This window comes from Mandrillus leucophaeus, unplaced genomic scaffold, assembly GCF_000951045.1.
Source record: "Mandrillus leucophaeus isolate KB7577 unplaced genomic scaffold, Mleu.le_1.0 Scaffold116, whole genome shotgun sequence".
NCBI lineage: Eukaryota > Metazoa > Chordata > Mammalia > Primates > Cercopithecidae > Mandrillus > Mandrillus leucophaeus.
In genome coordinates, this window is record NW_012099876.1 from 7,175,393 (window position 1) to 7,188,140 (window position 12,748).

A 12,748-nucleotide genomic window follows, 5' to 3' on the forward strand; every position below is an offset into this window, starting at 1 on the left:
TATACCTAGTACAGTTGTTTTTCTTTTAACATATATGCATTTTTTACTTCTTTTTTTAAAAAATTCAAGCTTTTTTAAAATTTTAAATATTCAGTGTACAATATGGTGCTTTGATATACATATACATTTTGAAATAATTATAACTATCAAGCTAATAACGTATCCATCATTTCACACAGTTAGCTTTTTTCTTCCTTCCTTTTTTTGGTGAGAACATTTAGGATCTACTTTCCTAATAATTTCAAGTATACAATATATTATTAACTATAGTCACCATGCTGTACATTAGGTCTCCAGAACTTATTCATGCTACATAATTGAAACTTTGTACCCTTTGACCAGTATCCCCCCCACCCTATTTTCACCACGCCCCCAGGTCTGGCAACCACCATTCTACTCTCTGCTCCTATGATTTCAATGTTTTTAGATTTCACACATAAGTGAGAGCATATGGTATTTGTCTTTCTTATTTCCCTTAGTATAAACTCCTCCAGGTGCATCCATATTGTTGCAAATGTCCTTCTCTTTTAAGCCTGAATAGTATTCCATTGTGTATATACACCATATTTCTTTATCCATTCATCTATGATGGACACTTGGGTTGTTTACATATCTTGTCTATTGTGAGTAATGCTGCAATAAACACAGGAGTACAAATATCGCTTGGAGATAGTGATGTCATTTACTTTGGATATACACCAAGAAGTGAGATTGCTAGATCATATGGTAGTTCTATTTTTAAATTTTTTTGGAACCTCCATATTGTTTTTCATAATGGCTTCATCAATTTACCTTCCCACCATCAGTGAACAAGAGTTCTCTTTTCTCCACATCCTTGCCAACACTTGCTATCTGTTGTCTTTTTAATAACATCCATTCTCACAGATATGAGGTGATTTCTCATTGTGGTTTTCATTTGAATTTCCCTGATGATTTGTGATGCTGACCTTTTTTTAATATATACCTATTGGTCATTTGTATGTCTTTTTTGAGAAATATCTGTTTGGGTCTCTTGCCCATTTTTTAATCAAGTTTTTGTTTGTTTGTTTGTTTGTTTGTTTTGCTACTGAATTGTTTGGATTCCTTATATATTCTGGGTAATAACACCTTACCAGACGTATGGTTTGCAAATATTTTCTCCCATTCTGTAGGTTGCCTCTTCACTCTGTTTATGATTTCCTTTGTTGTGCAGAAGCTTTTTAGTTTGATGCAATTCCATTTTTTGGTTTTTTGTTTTGTTTTGTTTTGTTTTTGTTGCCTGTGTTTTGAGATCATAGCAAAAACTTCACTGCCCAGATCAATGTCAAGATTTTTCCCTAAGTTTCTCTCTAATAGTGTTACAGTTTCAGGTCTTACATTTAAGTATTTAATCCATTTTGAGTGCATTTTTGTATATAGTATGAGAAAAGAATCCAATTTCATTATTCTGCATATGTATATCCAATTTTTCCAACACCATGTATTGAAAGGACTCTCCCCAGTGTGTGTTTTTGGTGCCTTTGTCGAAGATCCATTACTGTAAATGCGTGAATTTATTCCTGGTATCTCTATTCTGTTCCATTGGCCTAAGTGTCTGTTTCTATGTCAGTACCATGCTGTTTTGATTACTGTAGCTTTGTAGTATATTTCAAAATTAGGTAGTACACTCTCAATTATTACAGAAAATGCCTGTGGGTGTTAACCTTATGACTCCTTGCATATACTGAAAAATATGTGTATTTGTTTTTATTTGGTTGCTGACTTGGAAGAGTACAGAATTTTAAGTTCAAGTTTTAAGCAATCTGATTCTTATTCTCTTTTATGAAGTGTGAAACTTTATTTGCTTTAATAAGTACCTAATGAACTCTTTATATCTTAAAATTCAAATCTTTCCTCATCTCTAGAAATTTCTCCCTTCTCTTCCTTCTTATACTTTGCTTTCTTTCCCTCCTCCTTCTCTTCCTTTCCTCCTTAATTTCCTTCTTTCAATCTTGCCATGTCTATTAGAGAGATATTTGTTCTTCTGAATCTGCCCTATATACATCTCTTGACTTTCCCTTTATATTTTCTTTTCTTTGTTCTTTTCACTGTCTTATGAAAAAAATCATCAATATAATATTCTAGCTTATTAATTTGCCATTTTGTTATGGTCATTATTTTTTGAACTGTTTATCCTTTAAATGGGCACGATGTTCTCCTACGTTTATATAAAAATGTCACTTCTACATATATATATATATATTTTTTTTTTTCATGTTCACCTATTTGAGTGACTGTAGAAGTGGAACAGGATGAGTTTTCAGGGCCAATAGATTGTCTTCTTGTTACGTGGGCTCTCCATTTCTCTACAATGGGGCATTGCTTTTCCCTCTACTTCTTGTTGCCCACCACAGAGCTTTGTCCTGTGGCGAATATTTTTGCTTCTTATTTATTAGCCCAATAGGAAGAAGATGAAGGGATGTACCCTCACCTTGAATGTCAGCTTGTTATAGTTCTGCACTCTCAACTTGAAGCTGCCTTTATTAGCTTACATCCATGCCAGTCTTCTCTGCAAATATTTGGACCCATGGTTTCCTGTGGTTTAATTTCCCCAGTGATCAAATCTTACTTATGTCTGTCTTTGTGATTCTTCTGCATTTCTGATGCATTGATGACACTCTTGATGCTCTTTCTAGGCATTTATAACTTTATTTTGTTTCTTAAGTATCTATTTTTTATTGTTATTTACATGGAACTTTTAGAAGAGTGGTAGGATTCATACAAGTACTGAGTCTGCCATCTTTAGTCAATATCTCTAATTCTTTAAGAATAAAAATTAAATTTAGCCATCTTTATGTTAGGTTCTTATACTTCGAAGAACTACTGTAAATACAGTTACCTTTACCAATAAAAAGGAAAATATAAGCGTATTTTGTTATTATCCCAAGTTCTGCCTTAGAAACAGCTGGCTCTCAAAAGGACAATTATATAAAATACAGTGTTCAGTGAGAACTGAAGTGTCAATATAGATACAAATGAATAACTTTGTGTTTGATAAAGATTCTTTCTCACCCTACAAGAGATATGCTTCCAAATTTGATAATAGTTTTAACAATGAGCTATGGATATACTCTTTTCACTTTTGTACAAGCATAAAGCCTTGTAGCAGGGTTTATTGGAAAGAGCATGGTTTGGGAACTGGAAATATTAATAATTTCTATTTTGTCCAATCAAGTTTTCTGACTTTCCATCAACTTATCTATAAAAAATTGATAGAAATATCTATAGCCCTTGGAAAATTATAAATTATAGTACAAATATAAAGGTTGAAAAATAAAGATTATGACATTGCAGAAGACATAATACTATTTTGTGGGTCTTTTTAGATTTAACTCACCTCTTACTACACTCCGTTCTCCAAAATGATTGTGTCCTTATGGCCTGGTATTTTCTATCACATCTAGCCATTTGTTCAGAAAGCAAAATAAAGATGGTAAGGCAAACGACAAATTAAGTCTACAGATAAATAAAGATACATCCTATTGCAATGCTTTTGTTTTTGAAATATCAAGTCAGGCTTCATTTTCTGGTTTAGTTAAAATGCTGTGGGAAGCTTCTCTGAGACTAGAGGACATTGACCTTTGGAAGGTGTTGGCTGCTCCTGAAGAAAGCTCCTGGCTGTTTAAAGGAATGGGGTGGAGTGGAAATACACCCAGACAGGAAACCTCGCAGGTGGGGAGAAGAAGAGGGCCACGCCCAAAAGCAAGTCAGTTCATTCACCTATCAGATCTTTAATTCTAAGTAGGTCTCTGAACTCAATTGGCCCTCTCAGAAACATGTACGTTACTGACCTTGTATATCGGATCTGGGTTAATGTTTGTCATGCACAAAGAAATAACTCTGAGTACTTTAAAAAAAAAAAAAAAAAACTAGCACTTCCTTTTTGCAGGGGAGCTGCAAGTACTTAATTTATAAAATTTCTATTGAGCATGAAGATTATTCCCTAGAAAGAAGCCTTTTCTGAACCCACAGAATATATTAGAATCCCTGTGTCTTGCCCTCAAAGCATGTATCTCAGTGAAGAGACAGCTGCCCATTTCTACATAGGTACAAATTCTGAATCCCTGAGTCAGGAGGCAGAGAGGTTAGACAGGATGAAGTATTTTCTGACCTTCTCTTAGGTGGCCATGACAATGCATCCACACGTGGCATGGGCTGGGAAGCCATGGGCTGTTTTTTCAAGCCAACGCCAAGTTCCCTATGACTAAAGGACACTGCTACTACATATAGTCTGGCAACCTACTGGCCCTAGTTTTCCATATCATGGGTCAGGGTTTTTGTCATCAGTGGTGTTTTGGAGGGAAGCTAGGTATGACCGAAATTACTCTGAAGTCTCTGTCTAGGGGAGTGGGTGAGATCCGAGGCCGACCAGAGTTCAAGTCACGCACCTTTCTGGGCCTGATTCTCCTCATGGGTCGAGTGGGTGTTTGAGCTCTAAAACAGCAGTCCCCAATCTTTTTGGCACCAGGAACTGGTTTTGAGGAAGACAATGTTTTCCACAAAAAGCCAGGTGGGGTGAAGGGGTATAGTTTCAGGATGAAACTGTTCCACCTCAGATCATTAGGCATTAGATTCTCATAAGGATCACATAACCTAGACCCCTTGCATGCGTAGTTCACAATAGGGTTTGCACTCCTAGGAGAGTCTCATGCCACTGCTGATTTGACAGGAGGTGGAGCTCAGAGCTCAGGCGGTAATTCTCACTCACCCACTGCTCACCTCCTGCTGTGCAGTTAACAGGCCACAGACTGGTACCTGTCTGCAGCCCAGGGGTTGGGGACCCCTGCTCTGTGATTGTAGTGGCGCCTCTAGCCCTGGTGCCCTGTGCATCTTGTGGTTCCAAATCTGAAATTAATTTTAATTTTATAGACAGAATATTTTGGTTCTTGTCTCCTTCTCTCCAAAACCAACTGCTACTTTATTTTGGGTAAGATTTCTCATAAAACCTAAAATTATAATTCTCTTCATAGTCCAGAAGTATTACTTACACACCTACTTCTCTCTTTTCTCATGATAGAAAGAGTTTACAGGTTATCATTTCAAATAAGGCTTTTAAAATTATAAATAGAGAAACAACATTTGGGGATATAGAATAATTCACAAAGCAGTAAACAGTCTGAAAAAATGTATTGAATCAAAGAAGAAATAGTTTGAGAATGAGTTTTCTAGAATTATATAATCTTGTAGCCTCAAAAATATGTCTCTTTCCCTATGAGAAAGACATATAAAGAGTATAATTGATTATCAGAAACTTGGAGCTTTAAATTTTAACAAAACCTACATCACAGCTACTTAAAGAAAAAGCATTCAAGGTGAGACTTTCAAATGTAGAATTGCCCAACCATCCTTCAAATTCAGAGAGTATATGCTTATGAACATTCTTTCCTACAGAAAAAATTATAGTTTTTCCCCAATAAATGATGCTATTGTCACCAAGGACCAAAGGATGAAGTGATGAAACAGTCTGTGGCTTGGGTGTAGCCATCTGCCATCAAAACCTGCCTATTCTCTATATTATCTTCTGCAATGAACCAGCACAGAGAATGAGTGGGCAAAGCAGTAGCATAAGAAGGTCATCCACAAAGGCACTCCTCATAGTTTCCTTGTTCCTTCAGGAAATCAGCTCCATTTAATAACGGAAAGGAGAGCCAAGTGCTCTAAGAGCATAGGAGGAAGAATGAGAACGCTCACTCCCAATTATTCAGTGACTCCTCATTACCTGCAGGATAAATGATGAGCTCTTCCTGCAAATGCTTCAGGTGCTCAAGTTCCCACTGTCTGTGCCCAGCTGACATTGCAGCCTCACCCACTCTGTAGGGAGTCATTAGGGGATGGGGTCAGAGAGGTAACCTAAAGCCATATGAGTCAGGACGTCAAATCAGGAGTGAGGTGGGAGCCATTGTAAGTTCTGAGCAAAGAGTGACAGCATACGTGTTATATTTTATTCTTATTAATTCTTCCCAAATGCACTCCACATTCCCAGCACACAAACCCACTCTCCTGAGAACTCCCCAAGCATCCCTGCCCATAACAATCTCATTCTGCCTTGGTGTCCATCACCAGGGACTCTCCTACATAAAGCTTCCCTGATTCCTCAAACAAGGTGGGACTCTCCCTCCTACTCTAATCCCATGAACGTCCAAAGTACTTGGCTTAGACCACAGTTATTGCATTTTCTGTCTTGGATTAACTTTTTTCCTGTTTGCTCTGAGAATACTCGCAGGAGAATCTTGTTGCATTTTCTGCCTTGGATTAACTTTCTTCCTGTTTGCTCCAAGAATACTCACGGGAAAATCTTGACTCTGCAGCATTTATCCTAAGAAAACTTTGCCATGATCTATTAATATCTCACTTGTATTATTTTCGCATAGCTCCAGTATATCAACTTTGAAAACAAAAGACATCATTCTATTTATAGCATTCTTTTTTTAGTAATGGTAATTCCACTTACATAATTTATCTCTAGCTCACAGAAAATGTCAAATCCTAGAAAACGTAGCATTCCTATGTGTGATGTTAGCATCATTCTTGAACAGTTATTGGCCAACAATTCATTTGATGAATTTGATTTTTCCTAAATAGATTATTCTGATGCAGATGATTCTGATGTTAGTTCCGTTTAGAACTAACTCCAAGAACAGTTTTTATATTTTATTTTCACATTGAAAATCAGTCAGATTTGCTTCAGCCTCAAAGAGCATGTTTATGTAAAATTAAATGAGGGCCGGCAATGAGCTGTACTTTTTTTTCCAAACTGGAAGAGGGAACTATTAAGAGTCAAATGATAACATTAGACATGTCTTGCTTTAAGCCTCAGCTAGATTGCAGAGCTCTTTAGTCATGGATTACACTTTATACAGCAACTCAGTGTTGTTACCTCAGCTGTGAGAGAGGCCTGCTGCCTCCACAAGCTCCACTGATCAGTTTCCAAGCCCTGGGCCATATAACAGCCAGCCACCCCCCAACAGCAGTTTTGCCAGCAGGTCCAACAGTTCAAGTTCATCCCCACTTCTAAAAACACAGTGAGTGGATATATTCATGTTCAAAAAAGTTGAAAACACATGATCATCTCAACCATTTTTTCCCAACGAAACTGCTTTAGACATAGACACCTGTGTTACCCTTAGAGAAACTGCTGGGATCTGTTGTGACCACTTGCTCTCGTGCTTGTATTGCACTGACATCTTTGTTACCCCTATTCATCACATGTTTCCATTCCCCCACTAAAAGGCATACTCTTTGGCCTCACAGATTTACTTCCCTCACCTGCTGACCTTTGCTCAAAATGTATCTGTAGATGTGTTATTTCCATAGCTCTTCCAGATCTTCTTCCCCTCCTCAATTGTAAGTGAAATCCAGAAAGCAAAGAACCAAAGATAACCTTCTACCTTTGTTCTAACAGGATTTTGTACCACTGTATCAAGACTTTGAAAATTTTTATACACGAAACCTTTACATGCGAATCAGAGACAACTGGAACCGGCCCATCTGCAGTGCCCCAGGGCCTCTGTTTGACGTGATGGAGAGGGTGTCAGATGACTATAACTGGACATTTAGGTGAGCGCGCCACTTGGGGGGCTTCGGGAAAAGAAAATCCTTTCAAGGAAATCCTAGCATGGGCACTAGATGACAAATCTGAAAAAAACAAGGCATGGAAGCCGTTGGTTTTGTATCATTTATACCTTTGCAAGCCCTCCTGATGCCAGGGGAAGAAAGCACAGTAAAGTAATTAAGCAGCTGCCAGAGTGACTTTTTGGATTGTAATTAACCTAAGACCTGTGTCAGAGGTGCAGAACACACCAAGCCAGTCAGGAAGACCCCTTTCAGCTTTATTGACAAATTCTACTCTCCTACTTCTAGCTGAATGAGACAGTGATGACCATGGTTCTCGTTCCGTTAGAAGGCTCTTGCTGGAATTTAAACCAGAGCATAAGTGTCATGGAAATAAGTGCCCAAGGAAAATCAGGGCTAAGTAACAATCCATGGCTCAAGACGTCTTTCTCCAATGCTCTGCCCAACTTCATCATGGGTTTACCTTTCTCTTAGGGAAAACCATTTTTTGGTAACAACTTTTTTGATGCATAATAGATGTACATTATTTTGGAGTACATATAATAATTTAATACATTCATATAAACTGTAAAGATCAAATCAGTGTACTTGGGGCATCCATCATCTTAAATATTTGTTTTTTTATGACAGAATCATTTAAATTATTTTCTTATAGCTATTTTAAAATAGACCATACATTATTTTATAAACCACAGTCACCCTACTGATCTGAGTTTTATTTCTTCTATCAAACCGTATCTTTGTACCTGTTAGTCAACTTCTCCCCCTCCTCCCTACCTTTTCTAGCCTCCAGTAACAACCAATCTACTCTCCCTTCATGGGATATGCCTTTTTAGCTCCCATGTTATAGATTTTAAAAATGTGATATTTGACTTCTGTGCCTTGCTTATTTCATTTAATATAAAGGCCTCCAGTTCTATCCAAATTGCTTCAAATGACAAGGTTTTCTTTTTTTTTTTTTCTTTATGGTGACAACAGTGCAAGTTAATAAGAAAGAAAATATATCATTTAGGCCAGACCTAAGGCCTCTCCAGCACTAGGATAATTTTTTTTTTTTTTACATTTGAAAAATAAGACTTATTAAATCAAATGAATGGGTATATCTGTTTCCTAAGACAGACAACGATAATGAACTTGGTAGAAAGAATAATAGCGGGTAGGATTTTGCTGATCTTGCTTTTAGCCTCATGGTAGTTGGTAGAGCATCTGGGAATGATTAGCTTTTTTTTTTTTTTTTTTTTTTTTTTTTAATGTGACTGCTTGTTCACTGCTGCAGCTTCAGTTCTGAGTTGATGCTTGAACTGCCAGCAGTATCCATTATTCCAGACGCAGTTCAAAGAGGGCAGTCAGCTTGCACTGGTCCTGGAGCTGTGATCAAAGTTGGCCCCAACTCAGCTTGGGGAAAGTTTCTTCAACTTTTTCCTTTTCTTTAATAAATTCTTTATAGGATGGTCCTGTTTGTTGGTTCCCAGAGATGTATCCTTCATCTTGGATCATCCAGGGAGGTGTGGCACCTGAGTGGATGTTACCAACTCCTGGTATATCCTGATGACCAATGAATATCGGAGATTGTCCTGTCTCCATCCAGTCAAGTCCTGGAGCTGTGGCAGGTCCAAGTTGGAGGGCTGCTGTGAGCTGGAAGCTACTTGGCTGTTCATCCTTTTCCAGCTTCCAGGGACTGAAGAACCCTCTTCTGGGTCTGGCACTGGCTGAGGGGGTCTGGATCTTCTGAGGGAAACCAACCTCTAGGACAGACTGAACCACCTCCTGCCAGTTCTATTCCACCTCACGGATCTGAGCTGCCATCTCCTTGGTCACCCCATTCTCTTTTTCTTCATAGGAACCCAAACCTTCCATCAGGGATTTTTTGAATCATGCATAACCCTGGGGAAAGGATTGTGTGCTCATTTACATGTTTCCCTGCAGGTTTACTGGAAGAGTCATCAAAGATGTCATCAACATGGGCTCCTATAACTTCCTTGGTCTTGCAGCCAAGTACGATGAGTCTATGAGGACAATAAAGGATGTTTTAGAGGTGTATGGCACAGGCGTGGCCAGCACCAGGCATGAAATGGGTAGGTACACTCACTGTTTTGAAATTTTTTCCTGTTAGGTCTCAGATTCCTTGTGTCTGCCTCTCAAATCTAGATCATATTTGGACTGTGTGCCTTAAAAACGTGTCATGCAATACAGAAAGAAAAAGAGATATTTTGGGAAATTTCAAGCATTAGACTGTTGCCAGGCAGTTTATTAATTACATGTTTCAATTCTCCAGAATAGACAAAAATAGATCTTTCCTCCCCATATTATCTAAAATAGCAACACTGTGCCTCCTCTAGCTGGTCCTTTTCCGCCCTTTCTTCCACTTTTCTTAATGATGTTCATCACTGGTTAAAATGATCTTGTATTTGTATTCGTATATGGCCTGTCTCTGCTCCTAAAAATAAACTTTGTGAGAAGAGGGGTTGGACTTGTGTAATGTTGCATTGAACAAATGAATGAATCGACCAGGTGGAGCAGACGAGCAGACTGCCTCTTTATTTTCCTTTTAGCTAAATGTTTTTCTTTTACTCAAAGGAGTAACACCTGTGAGAAGGAAACCCACTCCTCTTCAATTCAGGAAGAAAGAATAATGCAAGCTTGCTCTTACGTAGTGCTTTTCAATTCTTGGCCTGAGGATAGAGACAGGGAGAGAGAAGGAGAACGTTCATTTATCCAAAAAAAAAAAAACACACAAACAAACAAACACCTGTGTAGGCAGCACAGGTGGTGTTATTCTCATCTTCTGGGGGAAGAATCTGAGATCATGGCACCTAAGTGATATACTTAAGGAAGGTAAATAACCAACCTAATTCCCGGTATAGCTCAGCTTTCTCTACTACAGCACTTCTCCCTCCCAGTGACACATGCAAGGTTCACCAGGTCGGTTAGGTCTGTCTAAGAATTGGAGGCAAATGTGACTAAAAAGGGATTTACTATCATGTTAATGAATTATGAACTACATGTCCCTCTTAGATAACCAGTTAGCAGAGAGTTTTAGAAACAATTTAATTATTCAGACTTGTGCAACAAATAATTCACATTGAACAAAGTAGGTACCTTTTTATCCCAACATTCATTGGCTAAAGCTCTAGAGTTAATAGTGGGTGCACAGATTTCTTTTAAAAAAATCTTACTGGCGGGGCGCGGTGGCTCAAGCCTGTAATCCCAGCACTTTGGGAGGCCGAGACGGGCGGATCACGAGGTCAGGAGATTGAGACCATCCTGGCTAACATGGTGAAACCCCGTCTCTACCAAGAAAATACAAAAAATTAGCCGGGCGAGGTGGCAGGCGCCTGTAGTCCCAGCTACTCGGGAGGCTGAGGCAGGAGAATGGCGTGAACCCGGGAGGCGGAGCTTGCAGTGAGCTGAGATCCGGCCACTGCACTCCAGCCTGGGCGACAGAGCGAGACTCCGTCTCAAAAAAAAAAAAAAAAAAAAATCTTACTTATCTTCATTTTGAGGCATAAGGGCTGGAGATGTTAACAGGGTGGAGATGAAAATGGGAGGTTTTACTCCACTTAGAAAGACTGGGTCAACTGTGATGCCCCATTTGGAGATGGGGCAGAGACTGGAGGAGTACCCCTAGCCATAAGGAGCACAGGGTCAGTAACCATTTGAGATATTTCCTCTGGTGCTGGTGACACCCAATACCAGGGTTGTTAATGACCAGGCAGAAGACATATTCCTGACAACAACCCCCCAACTCAAAGAGACAGCACACTCCCTACGCAAGCGGTAGAGACTGAAGGAAAGCTGCTTGATACAATGTTCACTTACAGGGGAAGCCAGATATGGAACATGGGTCCCCGACTCTGCAGGTTTAGCAAACCCTAAGAAACTAGGCAGAAATGAAGGTCCCATTTGGTACTGCACTCAGCCCGAGTTCTTTCTCCACCTACTCACCCTTCTGAATCGCCCAGTTTTTAATATTTCTCCATTTCATTTAGCTCTCCACGTCAAGTTCGAAGAAAAGGACTTTAACATTTTTCAAGTAAATAGTGAAAGACTCAAAGAGAAGCCACCCACGCTAATTTTAGGCAAATAGAATGACTGAAACATGAATATAAGCAGTCAGTCAGGAAATGAATAAATAAAGAGGGGATATTTAAAGTATTCTGCAACATTAATAATAATCTTAACATGGCATGCAAGAATTAGGAGTAGCACAATTCTGAAAGCCATTTATTCTAAGGAATACAGGTAACTTTTGGAAAACGTGTCTTAACAGAATATTTAACAGTACAAATGGGTTAACAATGAAAACTGGAAAGCTAAAAGTTCAACAATTTTTAGAAACCGAAATAGGTTCTTGAGAACCTACAAGTTTATGAACATTTAATCACTAAAAAATAACTCCTCAGAGATTTTAGAAATAGTTTTCAATATTCCAGGGGAAAAAGGAAAATAAAATCCATGTAACAAAAAAGGAAAGACAGAAAAGGAAATAACAAGCAATCACTCAAAACATAAATAACAGATATTATTTTGACAAAAAAAAATGTACCTAGAAGAGATTTGTCTATCAAAAGAAAAAGACTGAGATTTGGCCAAAAACCTAAACTCAACTATGTGCTGTAATTTAAAAATATACAATATTAAGTTAAAATTATTTCAAAGGGTGAGAAATAGAAAGATAGGTCCCACCAGGTACCTAGTGCCCACTCCCTGCTGCAACCACCAAAGGGGCTCAAAAGGGTGGTCGCGTTAGTAGAAGGAGCAGCAAAGGAAGAGCCCAGAAGGAAGTTTCGTGGAGGAAGATTGTTTGCCAAACTTGCACCCAAAAATGTTAAAATCGAGCCCCAAAATACAACTGGAAATGATATATTTCCAGACACATCTGTACAGAAGTGCAAATGCTGTTTTCAAGATGTGAAATTATACACTACTGCTTATTTTAGAGTAGAACTAAAAAACAGTGGAATACAAAATTAAGGGAGGCTTTGGCTACTTTATGGGTCAATTTACATTCCACGTAAATGAAGCAACAAAAAACAAAAGCAACAAAAAACAAAAAAATGATATGGTAATAGGAGACTATAAAGTGTCTCCCACAGTTGACAACCATTGAGTTAGCATAACCTTGATCTCCAAATCTGACAAAAATGCATTTCAAAAA

The 12,748-nt window shown here is 38.4% G+C and overlaps 1 protein-coding gene and 1 pseudogene across 2 annotated transcripts in view; one reads left to right on the plus strand and one right to left on the minus strand.

The window, feature by feature from the left end:
• SPTLC3 (serine palmitoyltransferase, long chain base subunit 3) overlaps positions 1–12,748 on the plus strand; it is a 191,153-nt gene that overhangs the window by 70,745 nt on the left and 107,660 nt on the right. For both annotated transcript variants that reach the window (XM_011998882.1, XM_011998890.1), the window contains 2 exons: positions 7,421–7,575; positions 9,517–9,665. In XM_011998882.1, the coding sequence (XP_011854272.1) occupies positions 7,421–7,575; positions 9,517–9,665 (304 nt within the window). The remainder of the gene's footprint in view (positions 1–7,420; positions 7,576–9,516; positions 9,666–12,748) is intronic.
• On the minus strand, positions 8,676–9,498 carry LOC105553015 (annotated as a pseudogene).